This window comes from Bufo bufo, chromosome 5, assembly GCF_905171765.1.
Source record: "Bufo bufo chromosome 5, aBufBuf1.1, whole genome shotgun sequence".
NCBI lineage: Eukaryota > Metazoa > Chordata > Amphibia > Anura > Bufonidae > Bufo > Bufo bufo.
Window position 1 is genome coordinate 154,229,370 of NC_053393.1, and position 15,426 is coordinate 154,244,795.

The 15,426-nt window shown below is 46.8% G+C and overlaps 1 protein-coding gene across 1 annotated transcript in view; it reads right to left on the reverse strand.

The window, feature by feature from the left end:
* TAF4B (TATA-box binding protein associated factor 4b) overlaps nucleotides 1–15,426 on the reverse strand; it is a 140,628-nt gene that overhangs the window by 91,749 nt on the left and 33,453 nt on the right. Inside the window, exon 5 of the mRNA XM_040433895.1 lies at nucleotides 13,209–13,331. Within this exon, the coding sequence (XP_040289829.1) occupies nucleotides 13,209–13,331 (123 nt within the window). The remainder of the gene's footprint in view (nucleotides 1–13,208; nucleotides 13,332–15,426) is intronic.

The window sequence follows — 15,426 nt, forward strand, 5'->3', positions numbered from 1 at the left end:
TTGACATATAATTGGTACATCAGGCTGTTTGTTTTTTTTTTGTTTTTTTTATACTGGGTGACATATGGCAGCAGTACGCTAGTCTGGTAGGTAAAAAGCAGGAGGAACCTGATGGAACTGAACCCAAAAACAAGATTTTTGTGAAACTCACCTGTAAAATCTCTTTCTCGCGTAGTTCATTGGGGGGGGACACAGGACCGTGGGTATAGCTTGCTGCTGCCACTAGGAGGCGACACTAGGCTGAAAAGTGATAACTCCTCCCCTGCAGGCTATACCCCCTTCAGCCTGGAGAGAGCATATCAGTTTGTGCCCAAGCAATAGGAGTAGGAGAAAAAAAAAAAAACAACCAACAACTGGCCAAAGCCAGTCGGATCAAACCAGAACTGGGGCCATACTGGCTCCACAACCGCCAACAATCACAGCAAACAGAAATTACTGGGTGGGAGCTGTGTCCCCCAATGAACTACGCGAGAAAGAGATTTTACAGGTGAGTTTCACAAAAATCTTGTTTTCTCGCTGGTATCATTGGGGGACACAGGACCGTGGGACGTCCTAAAGCAGTCCACGGGGAGGGAACAAATCACATGCCCATGGAGTAAAACGCCCTCGAGGATGCGTAACTCGCTGCCGTCTGCAAGAATTTGCTGCCTAGAACGGTATCCGCTGGTGCCTAGGAAGGCACCCGGTAAAACTTGATGAACGTGTGCCCAGAAGACCAAGACACTGCCTTCCACACTGGGAAGCTACTGCATGAAGGAGATGGACCCGAGAAGCACTGACCGCTGGTCGGGTGGGCCAAGACTCAGCTTGGCGTTGCCTTACCCGGAGGGCGGAATGCCTGAGCAACTGTAGAACGGATCTATCTGGAAAACATCCTTTGGAGGCAGTCAGCCTTGACAAGGATTCCAGGATAAAAATTGGTAGAGGTCCGTACGGCTGTAAGCGCTAGTCAAGGACAAGCAAGCTCAGAGGCCAAATCACATGGCTGATGGAGAGCTCGGTTCGTGTACTACGAGGGAGAAAGAAGAGAAGCCCATGTCTGTGAGGGCGTGGAAAGGCAACCACCTTCTGCGAAAAAAGAGGATCCTGGACGGAACACTGCCCTATGTTCATACTTAAAGAAAAAAGTACGTACAAGAAGGCGTACCAACTCTGAGAAAAAAATAAAAATAAAAAAATACCGCCACCAAATAGCTGTAAGCTGGAAGTAGAACTAAAAGGCCAAGTCCGGGGGCGGAGCTTAGCGGCGCATGGAGTAGGACGCACGCCACACTAGCTCCGGCAAGAATCCTGTCTAAAATACCTACAACGGTGGCGATATACCTTTAAAACAGCCGTAGGAGCGGGGGACATAGCCAGGAAGCGGTCCGGTGAAGAGAAATATCATCATGCCTGCAAAGAGAGGCAAAACGCCGAGCCGGCAGGACAGAGAGGCACGATCCCAAGATGGCGCTGAGGAGGAAGAGTGGCCTGACCTGAGGGTGGCGGTGAGTCAGGGAGCGGCAGCGCGGCTAGAGCGCTTCGCTCACAAGTCACACCAGTCCCCCAGCCATGTATGGGGAGAAGGAGAGGGCACCCTGGCACAAGTGGAGGAAGGCTTAGGGGAGCAAGATGGCCCCTGTAATGATGACCAGCAATCTCAGTTCAGCATAAGGGGGGGGCGAGTGCTAGCCTGTGCAGCACTGAAAAGTGTCTGCCAGTGGTCAATGCCCCTGAGCCCACCTTGAAAGATGTGATGGCAGCTATTGCTAGCTGTAACGCCACCCTCCAGAATATGAATATTAATATTGGAAGTCTAAAAGCGGACATGTCCATTATCCGTCATGACCTGCATAAGGTGGCTGAACGCACCTCAGAAGTAGAGAGGAGGGTCTCGGATCTGGAAGATGGGGCTGTTACCCTACAGAGAGAGAGCCGGGCTGCGTCAAAGGATATAGCGGCGCTCTATGCTAAAACCGACGACCTCGAAAACCGCTCTCGCCGCAATAATATAAGGCTGGTGGGCATTCCTGAGAAATCTGAGGGCCCAGAGGCTACTGATTTTATTGAGAAATGGCTCGCGGAAAAATTCCGTGATAGAGGACTCTCTGCACTTTACGCTGTTGAACGAGCACATAGGGTCCCCACCAGGCCTTTGCCGCCAGGACGTCCGCCACGTCCAATACTGGCTAAAATCCTGCACTATCGAGACAGAGACACTATACTGAGGGCTGCAAGGTCTCATCCGGATTTAAAAATCAATGGGGTTCAGGTGTCTCTGTTCCCTGACTATTCGTCAGATGTACAGAAAAAAAAGAGCTCGCTTTGTGGAGATTAAACGGAGGCTGAGAGATTTGCAAGTATAGTACTCCATGATGTTCCCGGCCAGGCTCAGGGTGGCGGCGTTTGGATCCGCGGTGTTCTTTGAGGACTCGGATGCTGCGGTCAAGTGGCTGGATCAAAATGAGCGTCGCCTTAGGATTCCATCAACAGACACCTGAGACTGTTGGACATTCCTGCTCCTGATTGAAGTTTTGATGTCCCCTGGACTGTCCACCCACCGTTGTGGACATTTTCTTTTGTCTTTAGCCGGTTGCTGGAGACATTTTGTGGGTAGAGCATACGCCCGAGGTTGCTCTCCACCTTTCTAATGTGCCTGCGTACGGTATCGTGCTGGATGCTGTGCTGCTTCAGGCGCTGTTGGGCCAGGTTCACAATGTTGGCCCCAAGTTCATTACTGAATCTAATTATGCTGCATATGTTTATTGGCTGGGGAGGGATAGTTGGGTGGAGGGAGGGAGGGGGGATGGGATTAGCGGGGGTTATTACCGTCAAAGGTGCTATTGATGGCAATTCTAAAATGCTGAAACGTACAGTCCTTGTATATTTTGTCGGGGGAAATAGAGAAGAGATGGGAGTCTGTAATCTGGTGATTAACATTGTTTTTCCCCCGCAGCTGTTGGGAGGTGGAAAGGTGTAGTCAAATGTACTTTTATGTATGTATGCATTCTTATGGGACCTGTTACGAGAATACTTAGCTGGAATGTGAGGGGAATGGCGGATGCTACAAAGAGACACGGTCTGTTCCGTTACCTATCTAGATATCAGCCGGCAATAATATGCCTGCAAGAAACGCATATGACCAAACAATCTATACATGTCATGCAAAAGCCGTGGCTGGGTTATTCGGTGCATTCCGTCTTCTCCTCGCATTCCAGGGGGGTTAGTATCCTAGTTCATAAGAATATTATATTTGAATGCATTAGGGTATGTGTGGATGAAGAGGGAAGGTATATAGGAATGCATTGTGTGGTCCAAGGGATGAGAATGGTGCTGGCGACAATCTATATACCCCCACCATTTTCCTCGGTGCCTTTAAGGAAGCTTATGGAGTTTATGGCAGAATTTTCTGAACTTCCAATGTTAATAGTGGGAGATTTTAATAATGTACTTGACAGTTCGCTTGATAGATGCCAGATCACACCTAGCGGTAGTAATACGGGTGAAACCTTGTTTGCAAGAATACTGAGGGAAATAGGTCTGATGGATGTATGGAGAGAGACCCACCCCCTGGACAGGAAATACTCGTGTTGCTCCTCGACCTATGGCTCCCTGTCGCGTATAGATCTGGGTCTGGTAAATGCTCATATGTTCCCCGTTTGTACAGAACTCAGAATATCTCTCTAGGACCCTATCTGACCATTCCTTATTTAGCATCACCCTTGATATATCTGTGACGGCCAGGCCGGGGGTTAGGTACTGGCGACTAAATGCCTTTTGGTTAAAACTGATGGGTGACCCGTCCGATATGCTTCAATTCCTTAGGGAATATTTTTGTATAAATGAAGGGACTGCGTCTCCGTTAGTCGTCTGGGAAGCGATGAAGGCCTTCCTCAGAGGATCCTTTATTAAAACAGTCAGTCGGATTAAATCTAAATCTAAAGAGCTTGATCTGCAGAAACATGATAACATGAAGCTAGCGGGGGAAGCTTTTGTGTTAAATCCTTCACAAGCAATACCTTAAAGACTAGGCAGGAGGAGTTGAGGTGTCACCTCTTGGAGGTAGCAGAGAGGAAACGACAGTTTTACAAGCAGCAATTTTTTACTGAAGGGGAGAGTGTAGGCCATATGCTCTCGGTTATCGCAAAAGCGCAGCAAGGGTCACAATGTATATCTGGCCTGTTAGATGCTGGCGGCGTCCTCAGGCGTGATACGGATAACATTTTGAATATACTGAATAATTTTTATTCCTCTCTGTATGCTTCCAAGGTGACATGTTCGGATGAGGAGATTGACGCCTTTTTAGCCACATTAAATCTCCCTAAGCTTTCCAGGGAAGACAGTATGCGGTTAGAGGAGCCGATTGAGTTGGAAGAATTGAGGGCGGCATTAGCTGTTATGGCTAACGACAAGGCTCCAGGTTTGGATGGGCTTCCGGCGGAAGTATATAAGTCCTTTGCGGAAGTGCTGCTCCCAGAACTTCTGAAGGTACTCAATTATTCCAAGGAGAGGGGGGAGCTACCTCCGTCCATGCAGGAGGCGGTAATAGTAGTCATTCCTAAGCCGGACAAGGATCACTCTCTCCCTGACTCATATAGACAGATATCGTTGCTCTCCACTGATGTTAAGTTGCTTGCAAAGGTCTTGGCCATGCGTCTGTCTAAAGTGATTCTGTCTATCATACACTCTGACCAGACTGGCTTCATGCCTCAGAAATCAACGTCAATTAATATTAGAAGAGTGTTTGCCAGTATTCAACTTCCAGCTGATAATGTTGGAGATAGAGCTATCCTTTCTTTAGATGCGGCCAAGGCCTTTGACAGCATTGAGTGGCGATTCCTGTGGAGAGTTATGGCGTATATGGGATTTGGAGATGAGTATATATCCTGGGTCCGGGTGCTATACTCTAAACCCAAAGCATGTGTCAGGGCGAATGGAGGGGTGTCCCCCAAGTTCTGTCTGGGCCGGGGTACTAGACAGGGGTGCCCGTTGTCGCCTCTGCTATTTGCAGTTGCGATTGAGCCATTAGCCGCAGCGATTCGTAAATCAACGGACATTCGGGGGTTCCAATATGGGACAGTTAATAATAAAGTGGCGATGTATGCAGATGACACTTTGCTTTTTCTGGGGAATACTGGTCCATCGTTGGAAGCGGCTATGAAAATCATTGATTGCTTCAGGGATCTGTCGGGTCTGACTATTAACTGAAGTCGGCGATTATGCTGCTTGACGGGCAAGTGCAATCACAGACAGAAGTATTCCATGTGTAGCGACCTTTAAGTATTTGGGTATCCATATATCCCCGAGAATCCGAGACTTTGGACGCCTTAACTTTGACCCGCTGGTTATTAAATTTCATAATAAAACTAAGGCATGGTGTAAACTACAGGGAGTGCAGAATTATTAGGCAAGTTGTATTTTTGAGGATTAATTTTATTATTGAACAACAACCATGTTCTCAATGAACCCAAAAAACTCATTAATATCAAAGCTGAATATTTTTGGAAGTAGTTTTTAGTTTGTTTTTAGTTTTAGCTATTTTACATAGTAACATAGTACATAAGGCCGAAAAAAGACATTTGTCCATCCAGTTCGGCCTGTCATCCTACAAGTTGATCCAGAGGAAGGCAAAAAAACCCTGTGAGGTAGAAGCCAATTTTCCTCACTTTAGGGGAATAAAAAATTCCTTCCCGACTCCAATCAGGCAATCAGAATAACTCCCTGGATCAACGATTTTAGGGGGATATCTGTGTGTGCAGGTGACTATTACTGTGCATAATTATTAGGCAACTTAAAAAACAAATATATACCCATTTCAATTATTTATTTTTACCAGTGAAACCAATATAACATCTCAACATTCACAAATATACATTTCTGACATTCAAAAACAAAACAAAAACAAATCAGTGACCAATATAGCCACCTTTCTTTCGAAGGACACTCAAAAGCCTGCCATCCATGGATTCTGTCAGTGTTTTGATCTGTTCACCATCAACATTGCGTGCAGCAGCAACCACAGCCTCCCAGACACTGTTCAGAGAGGTGTACCGTTTTCCCTCCTTGTAAATCTCACATTTGATGATGGACCACAGGTTCTCAATGGGGTTCAGATCAGGTGAACAAGGAGGCCATGTCATTAGATTTTCTTCTTTTATACCCTTTCTTGCCAGCCACGCTGTGAAGTACTTGGACGCGTGTGATGGAGCATTGTCCTGCATGAAAATCATGTTTTTCTTGAAGGATGCAGACGACTTCTTCCTGTACCACTGCTTGAAGGTGTCTTCCAGAAACTGGCAGTAGGACTGGGAGTTGAGCTTGACTCCATCCTCAACCCGAAAAGGCCCCACAAGCTCATCTTTGATGATACCAGCCCAAACCAGTACTCCACCTCCACCTTGCTGGCGTCTGAGTCGGACTGGAACTCTCTGCCCTTTACCAATCCAGCCACGGGCCCATCCAGACTCACTCTCATTTCATCAGTCCATAAAACCTTAGAAAAATCAGTCTTGAGATATTTCTTGGCCCAGTCTTGACGTTTCAGCTTGTGTGTCTTGTTCAGTGGTGGTCGTCTTTCAGCCTTTCTTACCTTGGCCATGTCTCTGAGTATTGCACACCTTGTGCTTTTGGGCACTCCAGTGATGTTGCAGCTCTGAAATATGGCCAAACTGGTGGCAAGTGGCATCTTGGCAGCTGCACGCTTGACTTTTCTCAGTTCATGGGCAGTTATTTTGCGCCTTGGTTTTTCCACACGCTTCTTGCGACCCTGTTGACTATTTTGAATGAAACGCTTGATTGTTCGATGATCACGCTTCAGAAGCTTTGCAATTTTAAGAGTGCTGCATCCCTCTGCAAGATATCTCACTATTTTTGACTTTTCTGAGCCTGTCAAGTCCTTCTTTTGACCCATTTTGCCAAAGGAAAGGAAGTTGCCTAATAATTATGCACTCCTAATATAGGGTGTTGATGTCATTAGACCACACCCCTTCTCATTACAGAGATGCACATCACCTAATATGCTTAATTGGTAGTAGGCTTTCGAGCATATACAGCTTGGAGTAAGACAACATGCATAAAGAGGATGATGTGGTCAAAATACTCATTTGCCTAATAATTCTGCACGCAGTGTATATCTGTCGGTGGCGGGAAGAGCTAATCTCATTAAAATGGTGTTGATGCCCCAGCTACTCTATGTTCTACATAACTCCCCGGTCTGGCTGTCAAAGTCCAAATTTGTTCCAATCAATGCTACTTTCAGGGAGCTCATATGGCGGAAGGGGCAACCGAGAATTAAGCTTGAAACGTTGCAATATCCTAAAACAGAAGGGGGCCTTGCAGTGCCAAACCCCTGGGTGTACTTCCTGGCGGCACAATGCCAACATTTTAAGGGGTGGATGGAACTGGAGTCGAGTGAGATGTCGTGTCAGTTGTTTAAACATTGCTTGTCCTCTAATGACCTACTGCTGATCCTTGAGACTAAGGGGGCTGGAAAGAGTAGTCCGATGGGTGATTTGGGACACTTGATGCAGTCCGTGTGGAATAAGGTCAAGCTCCTGAGGGGGGTTTTCGGCAATACGGAATACACTCCACTGTGGGACAATCCCGTGCTGCCGGAATTCCTCTCCCTGTCTGAGTTTGGGGCATGGAAAAGGAAGGGTATTCTGAGGTTGGGCCATCTTTTGGAGGAAAAGAAGTTCATGTCATTTACCAGATTTCAGGAGAAGTATGAACTGCCTAGAACTCACTTTTATAAGTACCTTCAGGTGAGACACGCATACAACTCCACATTTAAAAGGTACGACTATGGTGGCTGGGAGAGATGCTGTATTGCACCAGATTCTGTCCAGGGGGGCGAGGAGAGGTATGATTTCCTGTATATACAAGCTGTTGCTTGATAAGTTTCTAATGTCACATCCGCTTGCGGCTAAAAGTAAATGGGAGAAAGATGTTGGCGAATTAACTGATGACCAATGGTCTGACATACTGGAGGCGATACCTCTCTCTTCCTTGAGTGAAGGACGTAAACTCTTGCAGCTGTTTATTGTCCATAGAGTCTACAAAACACCGTTTTTTTTGTTCCGTATAGGGTTTAGACCCACGGATGAATGTCCAAGATGCTCTGTGGTGTCTGCAGATTTGTTGCATATGATGTGGACGTGCGAGAGGTTAGGGAGATACTGGGAGTTGGTACGTCAGACAACACAGGACGTTTACAAAGTACGAATACCCTCTGGCCCGAAAGGGTGTGTGTTAGGATATGTCTCTGAATTGGCCACCGGTCAGGTGCATAAAATAGCTATAGGTAGAATGTTATATGTCGCTAGGAAGTTAATAGCCCTACATTGGATACAGACAGCGCCGCCAACCCTAGGCGAATTCTTAAGTGCGGTTGACACGATGCTGAGTTATGAACGGATGGTGTACCAGAAGCGTGGATGTCCAGCGAAATTTGAAAAATTGTGGGATCCATGGCTGTCGTTTCGACGTCTGAATAGAAATGTTTAACAATGTGCCTTTGTATTTTGCAGGTTAGGGTGGGGTGGGATGGGTTGGATTGAAACTTGATTACTACACATAGTTTGGTGTCCTTTTTGTTATTAGCCCTATGGACAGTATGTCTCTATGTCATCCTTGTACGTAATGTGATAAAACGTGTATTTACACTGTAAAATGTTCAATAAAAATGATCTGATTTAAAAAAAAAGGCCAAGTCCGCAGGATTCACCTCTGGTCAAGAGAACGCCCCCTAGGGAGCAGAATATTGGTAGACCAACGCCCTTATAGCCGTAGAGGCTTGTGGAGAGATTTCTAGTGAGAGAAGCTGCCCGAGAATCACTAAGAAAAACGCCTGAGCCAGGCGTGCCCCACTGCCGGCCAAAGCATCAACACCACGAGAGAAAGGTAAAGTAAAGCCAATGTGAGCACCACCTGTGATGGGAAGCCCCGTCAGTGACCATATTTTAACCAAGCGGCAACGCTGCCTGGAAGGGCAGATGAGTGGAACAAAGATGAGAGAAATACTCTTGCTGGGTGAAGTTCGATTACGACGTCCAACGCATCAAAAATAGAGATGGGCTTCCAGAGTCGTACAACCCATGGCTACTGGTCAGCTAGACAGAAGGATAAGGAGATCAGTTATCCAACTCGAGGAGAGATCGGAAAGGAAACGTGTGATCCATTCCAGGGACAAAACCCCTACTAGCGAGGGACGTCGTAACAGACACCCGCTCTACCCGTCTTGGGAAGGCTCTTAGTCCACCCCTGGAATGAGCAGTGAAAGAACAACCACCATTGGCTTGAGGTGACGTAGACATTACTGATATCTGAAGAGAGGTAGCACCAATGGCGTTACGGTATGACTACTAGAATCCAAGTCCCGCTTCGAACGGCAATCTAGTGTTGACGAGTGCCGTAGGGACTGAGCTACCCAGTAGAACGCACTCAAAGGTAGGCGCTGATCAGCCATGGTAACTACAACATCGCCACGCCCGAGCCGACGACAGAAGGACAACAGTTGTCAGAGCCACGGACCCTTATTGGTAGTAAACCAGAAAGAGGCCAGAACTAAAGCCCATTCCCATGTGAGACTGGCTCTCTACAGAATCTAGTGGTAATGCGATACTCCGCCTGAAGGGGAGGCCATACAAGCCCCAAGAGTAATGCTCACGCCATACTCCAGCTGAGGAGTAGGCCACACCGTAGAGGTCACTGATTCTCGTGTTAGAGGAATCCGTTGCCTGACGAAAGAACTATGCAGTAGGAACCTTAGCATGTAATGGTGACTCAAACACCCCTCGTGCGGTAGGGGCTACCGCATGCTTCGCCAGCGTGGACATGAGGGGAAGGTCTGAGGACATCCAGTAGAAGTCCTGGTATGAAGCTGGCCCAGTTAGTATAGCTAACCTTAAACCCTCCACCTGAAAAGGGCGCTGAACAGGAGCAACTGCCAAATTAGTACCAGGGTAGAACCCCTACCTGAGGGGGGCTGTCCCGCTACAGCGATTAGGAGCATCTAGCCCTAGCATGAAGACTACCCTGCGAAGGAGAAGCCGTTGTAGTAGTCACTGCGGAGTGCCAGCATAACACCCTCACCTAGATAAGGATGAGTGGTGGACGAAGCATCCGGAGTCAGTGGAATATTTAGCTTGCTGGATCTTGATCACAGTACCCTGTGCAGTGTGACTGACCTGAACGGTGGAGGCTCATGGGGATGGGGAGTCTCTAGGACACAAGGCTGGATGACTCCCCTGAGAGCACAAAGGCCGACATTTTTGTGTCTCCAATAAGTGCATGAAGAAAAGAGGGATACAATATGGGAGTATCCCTAGTATCCAGCGTCAGTATCCATATGCCACTAGATGGAGAATATCAGGCACCAGCGGGTACCGACTGTTGCCAAGGACCACCTGTGAAGGCAGCCAAGTCATCTAGAGACGTGGCGTAGTTGAAATACAGCATGCAAAGATGCATAGCGATTCCCCCGTTAATGGATCGTTTGTAGAGGGTAATGCCATAGGAAGTATGTGATGGCAAATGAGAGAAGGAATAGCAACCAATGGTAGCGCAATTCCCCTGGTTAGGGAAGGGGGTAGCGCGATAGTCAGAACCGCAACCTACGGAAGTGTAATTACCCACTCAATGGAGGGGGGAAAACCTACGGTAAGCACTGCGCCCAGTGGCAGTGCAAACACTTTACCTATGATCGGGAGTAACATATCCAGTAAGTACTGTAACCCGAGGTAGTGCAAATACATCACACCTCGAAGGGGGTAACGCACCTAGCAGGAACTTGCATATGACGAGTTCTGTACTCTGTGGGAAGTGCCATTATCCCAGCCCAGTATCCCAGCGTATGTAAAAACTGCGACAGCAGTGAGAATGCCATAATGGCACCTATACAAAAAGGTTAATGTATGCTGACGATACTGAGCCCAGTGGAACTTCAATTCCGCCACTCACAGAACGAGGGGCACCTATGGCTGGCATTGAGACCAATGCTAGTGCGGTCAGTCCACCTCAGGAAGGAGGTAATACCCAATTAAGCACTGTATCCAGTAGAAGTGTAAATAGTGTCTAAGGAAGGGGTTAATGCATACCCCAAAACCGGCTAGCACGGACGTAATCTTGGAAAAATGATCCGGATTCATGTCAGAGTCCGAATAACTGTCCTGCTTCGGCCCGCTCGTGCGCAGTTCCACCTCTCAGCCTCTAGCCCATGGCTGTTGCAGGCTGCTGTGGCGGTGTTGACATAAGAACCAAACTACCCGTAGGTGGAATGGAACTAAAGGTCTGCTTACCGGATTGCGCAGACGGTGCTCTATTAACCAAACGACCCAGGAGGGTGGATTGGGAACTTCCAGAGGTCCTCCGCTGTGTTGCGCAGGAGGAGAAATATCAAACAGACGCCCCCGGAGGGTGGATGGGAAGTTTCAGTTGTCCTCAACTGGATTTGCGCAGTTGGATATTTGTGCAGTTGTAGTATTATCAACCAACCGGCCTCAGAGGGCGGATTGGGATCCTTCAGATGTACCCCACTGGATTTACGCAGCTGGAGCACTATCAATCAAACGGCCCGAAGGGCGGATTGGGAATCCTGCAGATGTACTCCACTGTATTTGCTCAGTTGGAGCATAATCAACCAAACGGCCCAGAGGGCGGATTGGGAATCCTCAGATGCACTCCATTGGATTTGCGCAGGTGGACCGTTATCCACCAACGGCCCCGGAGTGCGATTGGGAGAACTGAGAGAAGTCCTCCACTGTCTGGGATGGGGTACAGGCCCAGTTGGTACACCAGACAAGGTGATCGTGCGGTGATGTGGGCTGAGGAGGGCAGGATCTGTATGGCGCATAATTATTATTTATTTATTTTTTTATCTTTTTTTTTTTTTTTTGGTGAGGACCTAGCCTCATATGGAGAGTAGGTCAGGAAGGGCTGCATACTGCAATATTAAAGCACATTGTGCCTGCAGATAGAAATCTAGAGTAAACCAGGGCCTTAAAAAGGTGGCTGTGCAGGAAGAATTAAGCCGCCCAAGGACCGGGGCGGAGCCAGCGGGCTCCCGGGGAGATTCGCTCTAGAAAAAAGGATCCGCCCCCCCCATACCTGAGGAAGGAAGTTGCGGCCTAGAAGGCCGCAAAGCCGGGACTAAATTATCACGCCGGCCGACTGGGACTCACCGTTAGTCAGTACAGAGCGTACCTGGATCGATGTCCGGAATGCGGCCGTCTGTGTTCACTGGCCGCGTAAGCCCATCGGAGGAGTAATAGCGTGGCCGGAGGTAAAAGAAAGAAATAACTCAGTAGGCCTGAATAAAGCTGGGGCCTAGATTTTGCGGCGTCCGGCGGACTAGGGGATCCGTTCTGCCTGCCCTCCTGGGATGGCTTAGCGGGTGCCTGAAAAGGAGCCGCCGAGAAGAAGCGTCGATTGGCCGACCGGGAAGCCCACCCGGTCGGTCGGAGAGCGGGGGTCCGGAATAGGGCGCCGAAGGCGCCTGTTTGGTGCGGAATCCCCTTGAATGCTCCCTCCTGATATGTCTAGATCGGGAAGGGGTGGGGAGACCGAAAATAAGATGCCGCCGCCGTGGAATGGGATTAACCCTTTCGTACTGAGGTGAGATGGGCGACGGGTGGAGGATTCGCTACCCCCTTAAGAAGGGGGCCATGTGAGGGGGACAGGGAGGGACAGTAATACTCACCTGTCTTCATCTGTGTTCTTCACCCTTAGTCTTGTACCAGCAGGGCCACCCCACGACCGCTGGCACCAGGCATCAGGGGTCCAGGCAGAGAAGGGCTGGGGAGGAGGTGGCCCTCTTGCTGGCGGGAAGCAGGGGAGCGAGGCTGCCCTGGTCCGCTTTGTCTTCTCGGGGGGGAGAGGCAGGGCGGTGGAACAGGCAACACCGGCCAGCCTCCCAGGGAGACAGACGCATGCGAATCTGTGCCCCTTAACCTAAAGAAATAAAATAAAATAAAAACTAAATTGTAAAAGAGCCACCCTGCTAAGCAGGGAGGTCTGCCTCCTACGACACTAAGCTAAAAACTGATATGCTCTCTCCAGGATGAAGGGAATATAGCCTGCAGGGGAGGAGTTATCACTTTTCAGCCTAGTGTCGCCTCCTAGTGGCAGCAGCAAGCTATACCCACGGTCCTGTGTCCCCCAATGATACCAGCGAGAAACCTAGTTTTGCACATTTTGTGTCTATTACAGTCATCAGAACAATAAAACCTTACCAGCAAGTTTTTCACCAGGTTTTTGACATTTTGCCCCATGGTTGGTGACTGAGGTCCACTTGATGCCAGTTTGATTAATGTTGCCAGAAAATTCTTGCACTTCTTTACGTTATCCAGGACTTCCTAGATAAATGACAGGGAATATGATTAAGGTGTACATTCAGAGATAAAGCAGGACCACCAATATCGGACAAATATAACACATATCAGTCCACTTATTTTTTTTGGTAGGACAACCCCTTTTTAGTAATCTACATTTTTCAAACGAGCTCCTGGATCTGAAGACTTTTGTAATTGCAGGTCATTAAACATTTAGTATAGCAGCCGAGTTATTCACTGAAATCTATCTGTATAGCGCCACTTATAGCTGCTCTTCTTCTAATTTTCACTGAGAAATTGAGATGGAAGCACAAGCTCAGTTCAATCCTTTTAATCATGGAATAACTCCTTTTAAATTAAAAAGGGAAACTTGTATTCTAGAGGCACAACCATTACTTTAGGCAAAAGTATTGAGACGGACAAGTTAAGAGAAAAGTATAAAAATAGTGTAAAAAAAAAAAAAAAAAAAAAAAAAAAAAAAAAAAAAAAAGCAAAACTAATTACATAAAAGAGGAATGTCTCAGCTTCTAAAGTTAGGAAAACCTGTACTTTAGGATGATGAAATAGATCGCCATAATGTGTGTCGGTGCGATTTTGCCATCTACCTTACAGAACGCTGCCAGATACCGTAATTCCCTCTTAGTAATACAGAGAATGACATGACCGATAAATATATTACTGCATGATTACAAACCATGATTAAGCATTCTTCTAAAAATACATCACGCAGCTATAAATGAGGATTCATGCGCTGTATAAAAGCCTAATTTTATTTTAACCATTTTCCTACCAGATAGATTTTGCAGTTTGTGGAGAATGTCATTTACTTGCAAGCATAAGACCTTCTAATGTGTACAGTGGGGCCCCGACTGTGCACCACTGGCTGAGGTCGGGTTGGATTTTAACATTCCTTTGCTGCCACTAGAGGCGTCTGATGGAGTCTCCCTTCACTATTAACACATACACGCTCGACTGAGCCAAGTGTGCATGTGTATGGGAAGGTCAGGTGGAATAAGTGTTGGCCGAACAGCTATGCAAGGTACATAACGTTCTTAGCAATAAAAAAGTTTGTTTAGTTGCCTGCACTGAATCTAGTTAAAGGGGGTGGCCACTTTCCAGTTACTGTTGATCAATGCGTTTGTGAGATGATTATATGGAACTTACTAATATAGCCTTTGTTGAAATTCTGCACCATTTTCTATATTTTATAAAGTATGCCCCCCTGTTTACAATGTCTTTTCTGCTGTCCACAAAATGGCTGCTGATGGAGGGTCATGTGACCAGGCAAATCACCTCCATGTGAGGTCTGCTCCATTCCAATACACTACGCCTGCACTAAACCCCCAACAGAACAAGTGCAGTTTGCAGGAGGCATCATACGGAAGAGATTTGCGAGGTCACATGACCCTCCATAAGCGGCCATCTTATGGACAGGACCTCTCTGTGGACAGCACAAAAGACTTTGTAAACAAGGGAAGATACCTTATAAAATGGTGCAGAATTTCAACAAAGACTATATTAGCAAGTGCCATATAACCATCTCACAAACACATCAGACAACAGTAACCAGAAAGTGGCCAACCCCTTTAACTAATCAGGCAAACATAACTGGTTCCATCACACACACAGTATAAGGATCTGTTCACTCAAGTGTTCGTTACAGCTTGCCAGATTACTGGGGACAGAATAGATGGATGTGATGGATTACATGGTTTTCGAGCCTGTAAATTCTTGCTGTACTGAAAGTTGCTAGATCAGTTAAAAAAAAAAAAATTAACACTTATTATAATTTCAGCAAATAAAGATTATTCACTGAATAATTATACAGAACAATTAAAGTTATACAAATATTCAAATTACTTTCTGTATCAGTCTTTATGTTTTCAAGACCTATGCTTGCTGTCATCCAATTACTGCATTTTCAGACTACAAGACGCACCAGTGTTCTATACAAAGAAAAAAAAATTTGAAAAAAAATATCTCATGATAGCTCAGAAAAAATAACGCATTACCTTTATTCTATGGGCTACTATGATTATGGCATTACCAAATAAATATTTTATTTAGGGTTTTTATGTTCTTTTGCACAATAGAAACAAAAAAAAAAAATGTTTTTATT